The sequence below is a fragment of the Aythya marila genome, assembly GCF_965140915.1.
Source record: "Aythya marila genome assembly, chromosome: 2".
Taxonomy (NCBI): domain Eukaryota; kingdom Metazoa; phylum Chordata; class Aves; order Anseriformes; family Anatidae; genus Aythya; species Aythya marila.
In genome coordinates, this window is record NC_139043.1 from 127246789 (window position 1) to 127264971 (window position 18183).

At 41.1% G+C, this 18183-nt stretch overlaps 1 protein-coding gene across 2 annotated transcripts in view; it reads right to left on the reverse strand.

The window, feature by feature from the left end:
- Positions 1-18183, reverse strand: part of LOC309875067 (tumor protein D52) — a 114054-nt gene that overhangs the window by 48692 nt on the left and 47179 nt on the right. For both annotated transcript variants that reach the window (XM_082754068.1, XM_082754066.1), the window contains one exon: positions 11190-11371. In XM_082754068.1, coding sequence (XP_082610194.1) covers positions 11190-11371 — 182 coding nt within the window. The remainder of the gene's footprint in view (positions 1-11189; positions 11372-18183) is intronic.

Here is an 18183-nt window from a genome sequence, read left to right on the forward strand (position 1 = left end):
AAGTTGAGTGTTGCTTCAGTACTTCTGCTACCTCTGCTTCCTCTATGAAAACATCTGATAAAAAAATTACAGTCCATTCCCATTCTAGTCCCACACAGATGTATTATTTTTGCCTCTAAATACATTTTTTTCTCTTTCTATTTAGACTTCCAGAACTATTTAATATTAGCAAAGAAGCTGAATCCCATACACAGTTTCAAAACACCCAACCTTAGAAGATTTACCTGTCCCACTAGGAATTTATCTGCTTTTGTGTCTAGGCTGGATAATGGCAACTAAATAGGCTGTGAAGGAGCTACATGATGCGTCAGTGGATGACGAGCATCTTTCAGGGATTCCATGCGTAGGAGTAGCTGACAAAGTTAATTTTATCAGACTTTTCAGCTTATTCCTAATGGCAGTCAACACCCACTGCTCGCTTTGATGAAACATCCCCCTTATTGCAGTTGACAACAAATACAAATGTATGACCAAAGCATCTATGGCCTGCCTGCTTTTGGTCTGGCAGGCAGATTTTCTATCAAGTTATTATCTTAGAGCTGCAGAACAGCTTAGGTTGGAAGACACCTCTGGTCCAACCCCCACTCAAGCAGGGACACCTACAGCTGCTTGCCTAGCACCACATCCAGGCAGCTTTATAACATCTCCAGAGGAGGCTCAGCAGCCTCCTAGGCAACCTGTGCCAGTGCTCCATCATCCTCACAGCACAGAAGGGCTTCCTGATGCTCAGACAGATCTTCCTGTGATCCCGTTTCAGGCTCCCTTTAGGTACTGTCATGCTGCTGTAAGGTCTCCCCAGAGCCTTCTCTTCTCCAGGTTGAATGACCCCAACTCCCTCAGCCTGTCTGCATAGGAAAGGTAAAAGATGCTCTATTGCCTTTTTAAAAATGTTGGTTTAATTAGAAATTCCTAGTCTACAGTGTTTAAGGAAAAAAAAAAAGTGATACAAACCCAAAAAGAAACTGGGAGAAAAAAACAAGAAGCCCAACTTTAATTTCATGATTTGTGGAAGGCTTAACTAATGCTGTCTGAACACCCTGAGGTTCATATATCAGCTGCAGAGCATTCCTCTAGCTGTGCTAATCCCCTTCTCAGACTCTCTGTTCCGAAGGGATGAATAATTACCACTCTTTGGTTTAGAGATATACGATAGCATTAATTTTGCAGAGTGGGATCCATACTATACGAAGCCTTGCAATTCACATTTGGCCCTAACAGTAATTAATTCAATTTCTCAACCTAGCAACTCAACAGCTTCTGTCTTTGGGCAAGTCTGCACCTCTCACCGGACTGCGCCACGAGCTAGTTGAGGCGCAGCTGGCTCCCGAACTGAAACCAAAGGCTGCAGCCGGGCAGCACTGCAGCTGAATTCATTATGCTAAGGAGAGGGTCGAGGCCTCAGTTACACCTGACCAGTTACACTGCTTCAGCAACCTGGGCTGGTTTGCCCTCGCCTGTGCTACGGGAATGCGTCAGTGTGGGCAGAAATTAAGCCACGAACATCTGGACCTTGCTCTGCTGCGTGGTGGAGCACAGCCCAGCTCCCTGCACCCCCGAGGAGTACACGACAGCTACGTACCTGGCGCGCTGCTACCTCGCCAGCTGCCAGCCTGAGACCCTCAGTCCAACGGGATGGGGAGGGCCAGGGCTTGCACCAGGAATCGCAATCTTCTGCACCTGGGATGGCTGACATTCCTAGAGCCTTATCTGGCTGTTGAGGTAATTGACATTACTACAGGTATTTCAGTCAGGCAGCGCCTCCCCACGTGCCAACAGCAAGGCTTTATCGTAGTGTGGAAAAAATAGTTTCCAAACAGATTGCATATAAAGATTTAAGTCACCTACTCTCATGGGTTTCAGAACAAAATACTAGAAACAACCTTAATAATGAGTGTATAATTCTAGTTTCTACAGTTCTTGACATCCAGTATCTGAATTAGGGCAAAAGAGAGAGTTAACCTACCTCGTCTCCTACAGACAGCACTCAAGCCTTCCAATGCAGTAGTAAGTTTCCCAAGCTTTGTTTTCTATCGTGTGTGTGTGCACGTCCACATATGAGAAAATGTGTGGCTTAACGAGTATTTACAGGCCTTGACACTGCCAAAAGAGCCCCAGGCCACCTATAGACTGCTTTGTTCTCCCAAGATGTTTTATACAGCATATTCCATCTCCATTTATCATGATGCCCTGGGAAGGCAGGGCTGGCACAAAGTTTTCACCAGTAAATGCTGCTAGTTTTTTGAGGTTTGCTTTGTGTTGCGTTTTTTTTTTTTTTGCTTGTTTGTTTGTTTCCTCCAAAGGCCATCAAATCTCATAACCCTCTGCTACTCCAAACTGATGACAGAAATGAAAAACAGAGACAAAAAAGGGATTTGCAGGACAGCATGCACTGCTGTGGCAGTAATCCTGGGTCTATGCTGATGAATTGTACGTGTGATAACCAACACCTGTCCCATGCTATTATTACATTAACCAAACCCTGGAGTATCTATCTGTGATGAAAAATTTACAGTCCAAAAAATGTTTACACGCTTTGGGCTCCAGGAACTCTGGAAGCAGAGTCTTTGTGTATTACAGAACCACAAGAAGCCAACACCTCAATTTGTGGTTGAGAATAACCACTGAAGAACGATCTACAGTGGGTGGCAAAAACAGGCACAATTGTAAAGTAACCAAGCAAATAATAAGCTATGTCCATAGGGGATAAAAATGCTATAATTTCAGCAATGCACACTGCTATAAATAAGTTAGAGGTTATTTGCCGAAGTACACAGCCTGAGTTTGCAATCACATGGCTACTCTGTGAGCATGCTTTTGAAAAGAAAGCTGAAATTGTTCAGCAGCAGACACAGTGGCACCGCATGCATTGTTTGGGCTAGGAGCAACAGCGAATTGCACTATATGGAAGCTTTGTAGAAAAGGGAGTTCGTGCCACCTCCTTGAGTTTAGCTGTCTTAAACATAAACAATAAGGCTTCCTTTTCAAGTCGCAGTAGTGGTATGTGGGAACAGGACGACAAGATCAGTCCTGCTTACCATTTCTCCCTGGAATTCGGGCAAAGTTTGTGACCGAAGGCTGGCTGGAGTGCCAAAAGCCAAGTTTGCTGATGACTGGTGCCAACCACCTTGGTCCTAAGAGAATTTCAACATGACATTCTGGTACTTTTAATCACAGCTAGAGACTGGTTTTCACAGCGTGGAGTCTGGCTGTCTGATGATGTTTTCCATAAAAGATACAACTTGGAAAAGATTCAGGAAAGCGTGTGTGAACTTCATTTTGTACTTCAGCAAGTTTGACCTGGTCGCAATTATTCAATAAGTCAAAAATAAGATGTTCTAAGACCCTTCAAAGTACAGAGGAATTTGTCCCTGCAATAAATAAGTGCTTACTCAATGGGTAGCACAGCTTTGAGGCTGACGAAGGTGAGGGTGGAGTAGGCAAGTACAAAGACTTTTTGACTTTGGGGAGTTACTTGGTGTTACAAATTTACTAGCAACATGGCACCGATGGGCTTATGGACTTAAACCATTTGAAGTTATAGTTGCAAAAGAAATCACAGTTATCCAATCTTACCAAATCCTCCTTGGCTGTTTACTTACGCCACTATGGGTTTATTGGTTTTGTTGACGCTGTTTTCAATAGGCAAGAAATGTTTTAAAAAAATCTGATCTGATGACAAAATAATAGAGCAATTTGTGTGAATGGTAAGTTCTTGCTGATTACATATAATGTTAATACGTATTTTAGTAAATCATGCAATTTCTGCTTTCATTATATATAAAAGAGCAAAAATGATTTATTAGTTTTTACAAAAGCATCATTGGAAGGAATACATGTACTGCTACAATACAGCCACCCCTAAAACATGGTAACTGCTTAAAAGCACAAAATAAAACTGCAAATTCTAACAGTTCATTTGGAAAACTCACTGGTAAAGAGGTGAGCAATAATCTATGAACCAAAAAAAAGCTTATTAACATACAATACTGAATATAATAATATAAAACTGCAATTAATGATAAATGAACCAAATTGCATATTTATAATATGCATTAGAAATCAGCATTGGAAAAAAGAATACAGAAAACAAGACTGCAAGGAGCTTAACGTACCAATACAAATAGCAGTATCAGAGCACATGAACGAGGAAATGCCATCAAAAGATTAAGGAAGGATGGAAGATAATTTAGTTCACGTAAGAGAATGGCTGCGCATTTACTTCATCTCATTATAATTTTCCTACAGTGTGCTTACTACTAGAAAAGGCTTGTGAGGAAAAGGCCGATCTGTTGGGAAAAAAAACTATAACCGAAGGAGGGAAGCAGCAAAGGAGGAAGGTACCAATTTAACACCAATGAACTATCAGCAATAAATCAAATACATAAATAGAATGAGAAAATGCTGCTAGCATAGTTGCTGTTGTCATTTTCCTCACTTAACACTGGTGGGAGTTTAAAATTTTCCTCAGCAGTCCTAGAGCCTTTTCTATGCCAACGTTACACCATGGAAATAAAAAGTAATTTTGCACATTGATTCAGTAAGGCGTGCGTTTTTTCAGTACCTTCAATATATATTAAGATTGAAAAAAACAGTACTACGTTTCTATGGGTTTTCAGTCCCTTTCAAATGCCTTGTTTTTTTCTGCATCTGCAGGAATTTGAAAATTGTACTTGCAAAAGCATCACTCTTATTGTAGCCTTCATACTGCTTGTTAGCAATTTCCTTCTTTCCCCTCGAGAATTACACACCACACATAGATGGCATTTAGCTGGCGACAGATAGTAAAAAGGAAATAGACCACTGTAAAAACAAACATGTAAAACTAAAATCAGCATTGCTGCAGCAAGACTTGCTTCCTTTATACATCACATTACTCTTTTTTTTTTTTTTTTTTTTTTTTTTTAAGCAGTAGTACCATCAACATTACAAGTTTGACGTGAAAGCTGTACGATTTGCCAAGCTGCCAGAAGGTCATGAATTTCCTGCGTCTCTTTAAATGATGCTGACCTGACGCTGCCCTCCTTTTCCTCTGGAGCATGCCTCTGTGCATCACCTTCATAGCTAGCTATGCAAAGGTTTCACTGGAGATTCCCCAGCCTTACTTTTCTTCTTCTCCATTCATTTTTCCCAACGGCCAGGATGTTTCTAGCTTCTCTCTCCCCTATCCACATGTTCATAGAGCACCTTTGTGATCGTGCACTTATGATTTCCAACAAGTGCCCCCCTTTTCTCATGTTGAAGCCTATCTCATCCTCTCTCTTCACCCCTTACAAAGGCCTGGGGTACGAACCCTCTCCTTTCCTCTCTCCATACCATTCTTACCTTCCAGACAGAAAAAGAGGGAAGTCTAACATCACTGTTTTGAAGCAGAAGAGAAGACATCATCACCCATGCTCAGTGAGACAGGGAACCTTGAGACAAGGTGCATGGAAAAGGCTCAGGTGTTCAACACCTCTTTTGTGCCAAGGTTTTCACCTTAAGGCCTACTCTCGAGTACTGTAAGGGTTAAAATGAACACTTAGAGCAAAAGAAAGGTGCACTGAAAAAGGACAGACAGCATCGCCATGCTTTATTTACAGTGTTTAAAGCAGCACTCCAGACATCTGAAACAAATCTTTACTTTCATAAAAATCTCTTCATTTTTTGGCCTAAATGCACACTGTTTTTTTATAAGGGAACCGATGACTCAAGCAGCTAGCATCGATCAGAAGGAAAGCAAATGTTTTAATTTTTAAAAAGCCCCTAATGAAGGAAAAGCCACAAAGTATTAAATAGATTAATGAAATTATGTCAACGGGAGTATCTACAAACATTAACAGAACTCAGCTATGAAAATGCTAACTCCTGCCAGTTGTCTGGTCTTTAATTTGAAAGAAAAGAGTTGGAAAGATGATGTCTTTACCACTGCCTCTCTGAACCTTCCCACAGTAATCTTGCACACAACAGTCAGGGAAACAAATGCTCAGCAGGCAAAGGGTGAATTTCCTATACAGTGGCACCTTTCCTTCTGTGAGTGCACACTGGGGGCAAGGCAGATTGCTCTGTACTGTGCTTTATGTCAGGTTCTGGCTGAAAGGGGCAGTAATTGCTCAAGAAGCATATTCACATGGAATGGCAGTGGAGTAGCTAACTCCAAACTCATGCCTAGCTTAATGCACAGTAACTTAAGCTGAACACACAAACTGGAACTAAACCAAACGTTGTCTTATTGAAATCCTCCCCCACGCAGATTCCTCTGTGCACCTTTTTGTGAAGAACTTTTTTTTTTTAATCATTTTTAAGAGCTGTTAAAGTTTTGTCTAAGTTAAGACAGCCTTAATAAATGAATTTGCTATAAAACACCCAGACTTACTCTCCTTACCCAGACTCAAAAGATACAGGATTTTTAATCGGATTCCACTCTGCCCTTATCTGTAAAATATTGTAAAAATAGAACAAAAAGAGAAGAATTTAAAATGTTTCCCAAATAAAATTCACTCTGGCAACCATTCAAACGGCATGAACATTTTGATACAGTTTACCAAAACAACATTAGGTAATGTTTTAGGATGCTCATTAAGCTGTCATGATCTAAATCGCAGCCGGCATCAAATGATTTCTTCCCTTCTCTACTATTTAAGTTTGGCAAATATGCACAGTATAAAAGGTGTCAAGTAAAATTGCCAGAGGACATACTGGAAATCCCTGCACCAGCTGCACACCCAAACCTAAAGGAAGTGTCTTTCTGATCCTATAGCCTGATAATACTGGAGTTGCTGGAGGGTTTTAAAGCAGGCTTTGAAAATAAAGCTTCATTACCCTGGCATGGAAAGGTGCAGCTTAATCCTCTCTGGAAGCTGGTCCTACAATCCTGCATTTCAGAAAATTGCTGAAAGCCTTTGTGCTTTGAATGGGAATTGGTCATTAACAGTACAGGTGCAGACCATGTATCAGGCAGTGTCAGCACAACCCCTTCCCACATTTTCTGGTTCTTAAGAATTCCATCTGATAATGGCAGCAGCAGGTTATAACAGCAACTTTTCACCATGGATTAAAGTGTTGCTCATTTGGAGATCGAAGAATGACACTTCATTTCCTCTGCATGTTAAAAGAAAGGGGAAAAAACATCATATTCTTCCTAGAGCTGAAAAGTTACTTTACCCTGGCTTTCCTAGAGACCCTTTCTGCCATTCGTACGATCTCTGCATGCTTCACAGAGTTCTGTATAATGTTGTCATAACTCAAAATTAATACAGCATTTAAACCAAAGCATAACAAGAAACGTGTATTTATTAATTAGTCTATGTTTTAAAAGTACAGCACATATTAAGTAAGACCCTGAGATCATAACGGTAATAAGTACTTTTGTCACATGAAGTAAATCCCAGACAGCAACCTGCTGTTGATATTTATAACCAAATACATCCCTGCCTGATGCCTGTGACGTTTCTCCAACAATACCTTTGGTTTCTAAGCTGATTTATGCTTACAATCTCAAAACAATCAATACTGATAAAATATGCTTTTTGCAAACCTATGAAACAGCTTTTGCAGAGACAGTGGGAAGAAAGAAAACAAGCAGCAAAAAAGTAATTCAAATGTTCATTCAGTTTAAATTCCATACCACTACTGTTTTAAGATTTCTTTTACTTACTAGCTTACCTTTTTTGTTTTTAAGGTTGAAAAATTACTTTAGAAGAGCTGACACAAAAATATATTCAGGTAGCTGCTTCAACTTTGCCAAGCTAAGGACATCTGTTTCTATAGTTACGCCTTCAGCAAAGACAGTGTTAAGGATGAAATCCTGATTGCCATGAGGCAGTAGAACTGCAGGGTCTTTCATTTGCATGTCCCAAAAAATCACAGCGGTCAGGATCAGGACTTAGCAGGTTAAGAGAACCAGGTTTTCGGAGAAGAACCTCAAGCAGGATTTTGTTTTTTTCAAGTAACTTCCAGCACTTTCAAAGATCAAAGAACATTAGATAAGAAAAAGCAAACTAAATTATAGTATCAAAGCAAATAGTCGAGTTCTGGTGAGAACTCAAAAAGCGTAAGAACTAAGAAAGTACCAACAGCACATGTTCTCATGAAGATGCCTCCTTACAGAAATGGCAAGAGAAAGGGTTTTCCCCCGCAGCAATTCTAAACTAACATTTTGGGTAAGTTACTGAATGCCTGAAGAGACAATATAGAAAAAGCAAGGATCAGCGTTAGAATACAGATACTAGAATAGCCATGCTCACAAGGCAGACTGCATAAAACTTGTATGAAGTATTTCCATATTTGAAGATTAAATCTGATTCTTTGGTCCTGAATTGATGGCCTTCTAGAAATCATCTGTTTTCTGTAGATTAATGTGCACTTCTTTCTCCTTGGCACAAACAATAAATATTTTGTGAACAAAACAGTAAACAGTCCTACTGATAACATGCCAGTAAGACACAGAGATAATGTCACTTCTGTCAGCAAGGGAATTCACAGAAATAACAGTATCAAAGTCTTATGGCAGTCACCAAAGTAAGTACAGACCTAAACACACATTGCAAATTCTACTGAGTTCTTTTCAAGTTTTGGAAGAAGGTACTGCAGCACTGTTTTGCCCCTTTTTCTGGTGATCTAAAACAGCTATACCCTTCCAAAGGGAGTAACATCTCATTTCAAGGTGCTTTAACAAGCAATGCACAAGACATTAAGCCTTCACACTTACTGAGAAGCCAGTATATGAAAAGATTATATTTGTTTTTGTAAGGCAAACTTTACTCAGGGAATCAATGAGCTTCTGTCTTTACTAAGTACACAGATCAAAGCAATTGTACAAGCAACGACATTTGCTTGCATATTCTTCCCACTACATTTTAATAAGTCATGAGATCCAAACTCAGCAGCACCTCAGTACTATCGATGATATATGCAGCTAAGATAGAAGTTTGCTGGGTTTATTTTTGATTCCACAAGTAATCTGCAAGTTTCACATTATAAATCCCCTTAGAAATGGACTGGAACAAATATGTTACATGACTCAGCACCTTATGACAAGCTAACAACAAACAACAGAACAAAAGATTGCCCACAACTGTGTTCCTTGAAAAATCCAGATAAATTTTAGGAATTTCAATTACAGAGACATAATGAATTGGAAAAAGGGTGAGATTTATTTCAATTATTTATTTCCTAATAAAAATATTTTTATTTAGAGGATTAGGTCTGTATGGCATTTAAACATTTAAGAGACCATCAACAAGTTCAGGTTCCAAGACTGAACTGATGAGAAACAGGATTTGAATCAATCTCCTACATCTCAATGAATGCTGGGGGGTCCATGGGTCCATCAGTACCAACACTGCCACAACGTTCTCGGTGTTGTGGATATTGCCTGTGCCATCAGGTGAAGTACCTACCAACTTTAGCTCCAAATCTTATCTCATTAAAAATGCCCAGACTCTTTATGTCCCTCTCTCTACTGCCACTCAAAGGCAGGGGACAGGCATGACCAAGCCTTATGTGTATCGACTTGTTTTTATCATTACGACACACAGCCAAAAAGTTTTATTGGCCTAGATGCTCTCAGGGCCAGGTTTATGCTCCCAGCGTTCAACAGAGAACTCTGAAGCACCCACTCCTACACATTTCCTTGGGCTTCACTTCCTACACCAGCACCACAGCCTGTGCTGACAGAGCAGAAACACAGCATTAGGAGCAAAAAGAGAGGAGTTAAAAGAAAACCATGGACAGACCAAAACACCTGTCTACTTGTGAGGTTTTTCAGCAAGACACATTTCATTGAAATACCTTTCTTTCCCACACTTCATCTCATTACCCCGCTATTACAGAACACCAGGACAAAGCGAGACACACAGGAGGAAGCAGGGAATGGTGGGCTTAGCACTCACCAGGTAAATAAATTGTGCTAGGGACTTAAAGACAATACGAGAAGTTGCCTGTTCCCCAAACCTGGGACAAGATAATGGGAGCTGCACCCTAAGCAAGGAGCAGCAGGAACACATGCAGCTGTGCTATCCCACAGGCAGAGACAGCTGAGAGTTACAGGTGAGAATCAGAGAGAAGACCAAGACAGAGCCATGGTGGGTATCTGCCATGGACTGTCTGATCAGCCAAATAACGTGCAAACTCCCCAGTATGTCACCTCACGTTCGTATATTTAGAATAGATAGTTCCTGCACAAGAAGGCTTACTGTCTGTACAGGACTAAAGTTCCACATTCACAAAGCTTCCAAGTATTTCAAGAAATAATGCTTGTTTTACCAACTCAGGTAATAACAATTTCCCTTTTCCTAGTGACAGAAGCCCCACCGGTCAGAAGGTGAAACCTACTGCACAAGTGGAAATGAGACAAGAGACAGGGCTTCCCTTTACGGAAATTAAAAAAAAAAAAAAAAGCAAGCTCCTTCTCACCTGCAGCTGCCGCAAAGCAACTGAGAACTGAAGAAAGCAAGACTCGATCAGTCTGCTTTCCATTCACACATCCTATGCTCTCTCACAAAGAACAGAGGTTTCTCCCATGGAATAAATACTAAGCTCATTTTACAGAGGTAGATGGATAAGGTTTACTACCTTTACTATGAAAAGCTGATGCTTCTCTTACAGTAATAACCTCTTAAACTCAGATCTCCTTATCTGTAATTGAAGCAATATTATAACTAAGTTTCTTTAACTGAAATTCTAACAATCTAGTTACTTGCACGGAACAAACTGAAGAACCTGTTAGCTTTGTTGAATCAAACACACAAAAGTGAAATCATAGACACACATAACGTCATCCTATCACAAAACTATGCAGTCCATTATCAATTTGCTGCCAACATGCACTTCAGCAGAAGAAAAATGCTGTTAACTTGTATATTCAAATGAACACAGAACAGAAAATGCCAGCAAGTTACTTCAGAACTGTAACTGGCGTTCTGTGAACAACCTACATCTCAAAGAAAAGTAACTTCCTTTGGTCTTCATGAATAATGTAGATATCAATAAAGCAAGTTTACAAAGGAATTTGCATACAAAAGAATGATTTCTGAGCTAGACAGATCTGTCTGTGATAAAATGCTGTGCAGAATGAACATATTAACTTCCCTAGTTTAAACCACACAATTCACACAAACTATGAAAGTTCAGCCCTGAAAAAAGTCAAATTGCTTAGGCTCTTCAGTTCATCATTCCCCTATTTATTTGCTTACCATACCTTTATTACTTACTTTCCATCTACTTCTGGTCTTTTGCACACACAGTGAAACTTGCCACCAAAATCTATGTAAAGGTCGTCTTCTACAATGTGGAATATTTGACCAATGGCAATTTTATCTTTGGCAGGCCCCATCTGAATCAAAGGTGAACGCCTCAGCATGGATGCAAAGGATTCCGACTTGTCTGAAGGAACCTAAAGATAAATAAAGGTACTCATTTCACAAAATATACAATTCGGAGAAGGAAATATATTAAACCTGTAACATACAGAAAGGATTATTGCAAGTAAAGAGTTTATGTATTTCACACATTTTTAGTAGTACTTCTATGGAGTCATTTGTTCTATTCTCCAAGCCAAAACATTTTACACACTGAAAGCAAAGGTTTCATTAACTCAGACAAACATACCCAGTTACATCAAAGTGAGACTCATTCTCATGTGCTTCCTCTGATACACTAAATTTGACCACTTTTTAAGACTGTCACCTTTTAAAGGGGACACACGTTTTGGAAGCAATACGTACCTGAAATCCAAAAGTGAAACCAAGTGTTTTATTGGATGGCTGGATAAACAAATTCACAAAAAAAGAGAGCACAAACACACAAAATGAGAGCCTATTAATTTTTCCCTCACCTTTAGTGGTAATTAACTGGAGAGAACAATTACTTCATGCGAGATTTCAGACTATTTTCACGCCGACATAAGAACTAAACAGAACAACACAATGAAGTAATTAATGATTTAGAGATACATTGGCTTCAAAGTAAAAAGCTCTTCTGAAAATTCACTCCACTTTACCATAAAGCCTGGAAGAAGAGAGAAGTAATATTGCTAAGGATTCTCACGGTGAATTGCTATTCTATTACAATAATCCAGTGACTAAGGATGTTCAGCACAGTATGTGATTGTGGTAAGGATACACGGGCACTCTGGATTTTATATCCAGATTTTATCTGGATATATCTGGATTTTATATATTTTGTGACCTTGCAAGTTTGTGACCTTGCAAGGCTCTGCTAGGCACACAGGAACTTGGGGCTGAATTCACAGCATGAAGTTTAACTAAACTATACTGCCCTCAACTGTAAGAAAGCAACCAGAATCTAAACTTTGTAAATAATACATGATAGATTCCTTTTATAGTTACCATGTCCTCAGAACAGAGGCTAGCATTGACTGTTCCTCCCTGGTTTTCCATGACACTGATGAACAGAACTGTGGGAAGCAATCACATCGTGGATTTTGCACCAGGACTGTGGAAATAGCACCAAGGTATTTTTTTTCTTCCTGATTTAAATAACATAATTTCAAATGGTTTAAATCAAAGTATCAAAACCATGCTTTCCTAGACCGCAGAAGAAAGATGTCTCATTTCTGCCAACCAACTATTTACCAAACATGACAGAACCGGGGGGAAACATGTCCCCATTGACTACTGCAAGCAGATGCTGGAAGGCCGTCTGCATTTCGTACCAGCAGGGAATAATGCCATCATTTTCCCTTCGCACACTTGGAAACTTTTACTCTCAGGGAAGTCAAAACAAGGAACAGTTTTGAATTCCAGATTCGCTGGAATGCACAAACAGCATGGGTTGTTCTGACATGACATAACCTCAGGAATTAAAAGCTAGAGATCTGACACCTGGTCAATTTGATGCCTCAGAACTGGGGAAGTTTAAACGTAGCATCCCAAGGACAAGGACCGAATAAAATGCCTTCTAACACACACATATGCACGTGCACGCACGCTTCACAAAAGTAAAGCTGCTGGTGATGGAGAACCACAAACAGAGCAGTAGGATTTCATAACGGAGAACTAATATCAGATAAAGCTTCAAGCACGGGAATTCATAATGCACTCTAAATTCAAATACACAAAAATTAACTGCACAGAATGCATTTCTAAGTGCTGCAAGACCAAATGCAAAACACTGGAAGCAGTAAGAGGAATATTTAAATGGGATCATGGAATCATTACGGTTGGAAAAGCCCTCCAGGATCATCTGGTCCAACCATCCCCCTACCACCAATGTCACCCACTAAACCATGTCCCCAAGCACCATGTCCAATCTTTCCTTGAACACCCCCAGCGACAGTGACTCCACCACCTCCCTGGGCAACCCATCCCAGTGCCTGACTGCTCTTTCGGAGAAGAAATGTCTCCTCATTTCCGACCTGAACCTACCCTGGTGCAACTTGTGGCCATTCCCTCTAGTCCTGTCACTAGTTACCTGTGAGAAGAGGCCGACCCCCAACTCCCCACACCTTCCTCTCAGGTAGTTGCAGAGAGCAATAAGGTCTCCCCTGAGCCTCCTCTGCTCCAGACTAAATGATGTTGAAGACAGAGAGAAAAATGCAGGACCATGAACTGGCAGAGATGCTGGCTTTTCAGAACACGGTGTTTGGAGATCATCCTTCCATTCCAAATACTTCACCTGCTCTGAGAGTAAACATCTGACAAAAATCTCTCTAGGGTCCTCCAAAAATTCCTTTCAGTCTTATTAATTTAGGATACCACTCCATAAATTGGTTAACCAATTGGTTTAAACCAAGGTGGCACTGCCATGTGTCACCCTGCCTCCACTCTCCACTCCCTCCCAGACAAAATTCCTGTCTGGGAAAGTGCCCACAAAAGTGTTTTTTTTTTTTGTTTTTTTTTTTTTTTCCAGAAGACTGGTTCCCATCAGGTCTTTTCCAATGGGATGGTGCCTGCCCACGTGCAGGACTTTGTACTTGTTGAGCTCCATGAGGTTCCTGTCAGCCCATTTCTCCAGCCTGTCCAGGCCCCTCTGGATGGCAGCACCAACTTTGATGTATCTGCCGCTCCCCTCAGTTTTGTGTCACCTGCACACTTGCTGAAGGATCCCTCTGGTCCTTCGTGGAGGTCACGGATGGAGGAGTTTAACAGGACTGGACCCAGCACTGACCCTGCTTTGTGCCACTGATCAATCACATTCACCTTATTCTTGCTGCTTTCATGCCATGACACAGGCAGCAGCTAAAGCTACCCGAGAGCTGTTGCTTGTGACATTTTAATCTCTGCGTTGTGAAGACGGGTGCATGAACATTGTACGGATTTCCTGTTTTTATCCCCTACAAATGGCCCATTTTAGTTAATAACATCCCTCTCCTTTATCTTTCTGGCAGGAAAAAAATTAGACAGAGTTCTCCCATCTGAAAGCCTGCTTGGGAAGAAATCTCTGTACACAATGCCCGAGCACTATCTTTCCACACCGACAGATGTACTCAATTCTTACTGCAACGGAGATTGAAGTCAGTGAGCTCCGAATGCTAATGTACCAGGAACCCCTTGGCCATCCTTCACTGTGGACAGTTTTCCAAGCAGCCACCACGATTTTATTTGAATTATATCACTGGTCTGCAAGTCTGCAGGTTTTTTCCATTCAGCTTCCTGCAGAGAAACCTCTCAAGAATATCATGAATATCTAATTCAAGTACACAGGAATCTTCAAAAGACTCCACTGGTTACTGCCATCAAGAACATGACTGAGGACAGCCAAGAAACAGAGAGTGAGCTAAAGCACAGCATCTTTTCCTTTGCATAACCCACAGGAGCTCTCTTATGAAAGTAACTTATCTAGATTTTTAAAGAGATTTAATGAGTACTTTCCTCCACCATTTCCAAATCTCCCTCACTGCATTCCTCACAGTGCCCCTGCAGAAAAATAGTAGGACAGTTAAGATAACAGGGCAACATACTTTATGAAACCCTCTGTACGTTTTTGATTCTCGATGAGTGCTGGCCGTACAGCTGTGATACATGCAATGCATTGATCACTCACCTAGTAGCAGAAGTTGGAGGCCACTAAAAAAGTCCAGAAGCACAAAGGGAACATTCTTCTCAAATACCTCAAGTGCAAAGACTTCTTTTTTTTTTTTCTTAAATGCCCAGCCTGTTTGATTTTCCTTCTAATTTTCTAGGGTCGAAAGTTATTCGCAAATATCTGGATGCCTTCCACTCTCTCTGGACATAGGGAAATAATAATAATAGAAAAATGTAGCTCTTTAAATAACAGAATATTCTGCAAGTTGGAAAAGCCATCATGGATTTAAGCCCCAATAAGATCCAACTGAAAGAAGCAACTCCAATGGAGGAAAGCCTATGAACCATACAAGCAGGGTGGTCCTGTCCCACCCACTGAGCAAGACATCTTTAAAACCCTCGCTGTATGTTTTAAGTTTGCTTGCAAAGACAAGTAGCACACATGTTGGAATGTGAGAGATACGGATGCGACATGAAGGAGGGAGATGGGAGATTGGTAATCAGAGGGCTACAATTAGAGGGTGAATGACAGACGAGCATCCAGCAGCATGCAAGGAATGCAACCCTCCACAACCATCAAGGTTGTCCCCGCAGCACTGTCACCCACAGCCTGCAAGGTTTTTCTGCCCAATGTTAGTTACACAAAACAAGAAAATGGAAATAATAATTTGGAACAGGGAGCTAGCGTGATGCCACAATAGCTAAAGGCACAACAGCTTGGAGATACCCAAACTTGACTGGGAAAGGCCCTGAGTCATCTGCCCCAAGTCTGTGCTGCTTGGAGCTAGGGGTCTGAACAGACAGCCTCCTGAGATCTCTTTCAACACACATTATTTTATTCAAGAACCAGACTGAGATCCTGTTATAAAGAATATTAAAATGTATTAAGCTTTCCTCTGATCAGGTATCTATTGACAAGGCACGTATTTCAACCAGCAACCTAAACAAACCCACTGCTATCTACTAGCCCAGCAAACTTTGCTTTTCCCTACACAGTAACTGCTACGAGTGTGCTGCCTTAATTAGCCATAAGCCTAAATCCCAGGAATTGTTTAACAGTTTTTGAAGGGATTACTGGGGCAACAGATCACAGTGCTTCACAGTTAATTTACTGAATTCCTCTCCAGTGTTTTTTTTACTATTTTTTAAATCAAATGAATAACCATTTCTATTTTTTGCCGAAGTGTCATCCCTTTGAAATCCACTTTGCCCAGTAAACAAGGCACAACGAGATATTCATTCAAAAATCACCAGTCTGCAGTTGTTAAAGTATTCAGACAATACGAGCAGTAATTGCAGCCTACAGTCACACAAGACTTCTGGCTTGGACACTAAGTCAAAACTTCATTTTGCACAAAAATATCACCCCGAAGCCACCAGGACTAACTCACACCGACACCATGCTGCCAACGCTTACATCAAGCAGCTAATGGCCTTCCACCCAGAAATAGATAAGTAGCATTAACAAGCAAAACTCAAGAGTTGTCCTGAACCCATCAAAGAACACGCTTTGTTTTCACCACCACTTTTTCCCTACACGCTGAAGCTTTTCTGAGAAATGAGGGTAAAGCCTCGAGAGGAGCACTGCGAGGGCTGCCGTATGGTGACAGCGACTGAACCCTCAACACACAAGCAATCGCAGCTCAAAGTTGTACAGCCCATTTCTCTGGCTGTCGCCTTCTTTTTATACATTAAACTATTTGGGCCGAATGCTTACGGTTCATTACTGAGAAGCTCAATGCTTTTTATTCTGGTCCCAGAATATAATCCTCCAGGCTTTTGGCCCCATGCCTTTCACTCATGTCAAAACAAAGGCGTGCAGCTCCGTCTCCTCTCGACCAAATAGTTCAAGTACCTTCTATACCTCCGACACCGAGCATGTTCGCCACATTGTGCCCAGCAGTAGGCGGTGATTTTAGAGCTTTCTAAAGCAAAAGCTCCGCTACTTGCATTAGCAGAAAGAAAAGCTTAGATAAAACATATTTTAAGAGTCGAAGCTGTCACTAATACTTACCGTCTCTTTCCTTTAAAATAAGTAAGTGCCCAATGTAGATTTCTTAAACACCAACTCAGTCTTGCACTTCCAGGCTGATGCCACCGCAGAGCTATCTGCCACCCTGACAGCATCCCCACGCAGCCTGCAGGGTCCTCCCAGCCTCCTCCCTCCCCAGCCTTTTTGTCTCCTGCTCCGAAGTAGCTCAGCACTTGGCAAAACACCTCTTGAGGTACAGAAAACACCACCAGTAATCGCCTCAATATAGAGCAGTCCCTGAATTATTACACATCCCACTCCCTCAAGGGAGACTGGTGCCTACTTTCCCTTTTTTACATGGCACGAGCTATAGCCCTGCATACCAGGGGTTCACAGGCTTATTATCAGCACCTACATTATCAGAAAGTAGGAGCAAAATCTTAAAAATACTTATGCTTGTTGTATGCAGTAGATGACTCGCTCCTATTTTGCGTCACTGGAAGAAATCACAAACCTGACTCCAGAGCATCACTCCGGCTTTTTCGTGAACAGCAACGCAAAGTCAGGAATTATCCCCCAGCGTAACATGCATCTTTGCCATCTCCAGTATGCCATTTGAAAAAAAAAAATACCAAGTTAGTTGCTATCCTCTTGCTCCAAACAGCATTAGTTTCAAGTAGTATTAAGGAAGACGTTTTGCATACTGCCAGCTACTCTGCAGTACTCACGCACGGAGAACACACACCATACCCATCAGCCTGATGCTCCACCAACACATCTGACTACTGTTTATAGCCTGTTTTGAAACCTGATGTTTAATTCTGCAACATTCAACAAGATAAGTACTAAAATATCAGCTATTATTAACAAAACACGTCATGGATACGGCAGGCATAGATTTACAGCATCATTAAGGCTGGAAAAGACCTCCAGATCATCTGGTCCATCACCCTACTACCAACCTCACCTGCTAAACCATGAAACTACACACACACAAAAAAAAACAGTACGATTATTCTTCATACAGCAAACTAGGTCACAAGTTTTAGCTAATATGCAAGTAATTAAACACAACTGCCAGCAAAATTCACCTGGTAAAGTTTACGAGCAGTTGAGCGGGACTCAAAGCTCGAAGTCTCCCTGACAGCATTACCAAAGCCAGCACAAATTCAAGAGGTTGCTCTTTTAAGCTCCACCGTCTGTTTTGCATTTTTTCCCCATTGTAACATATCTGGATGTCCTCTCCTG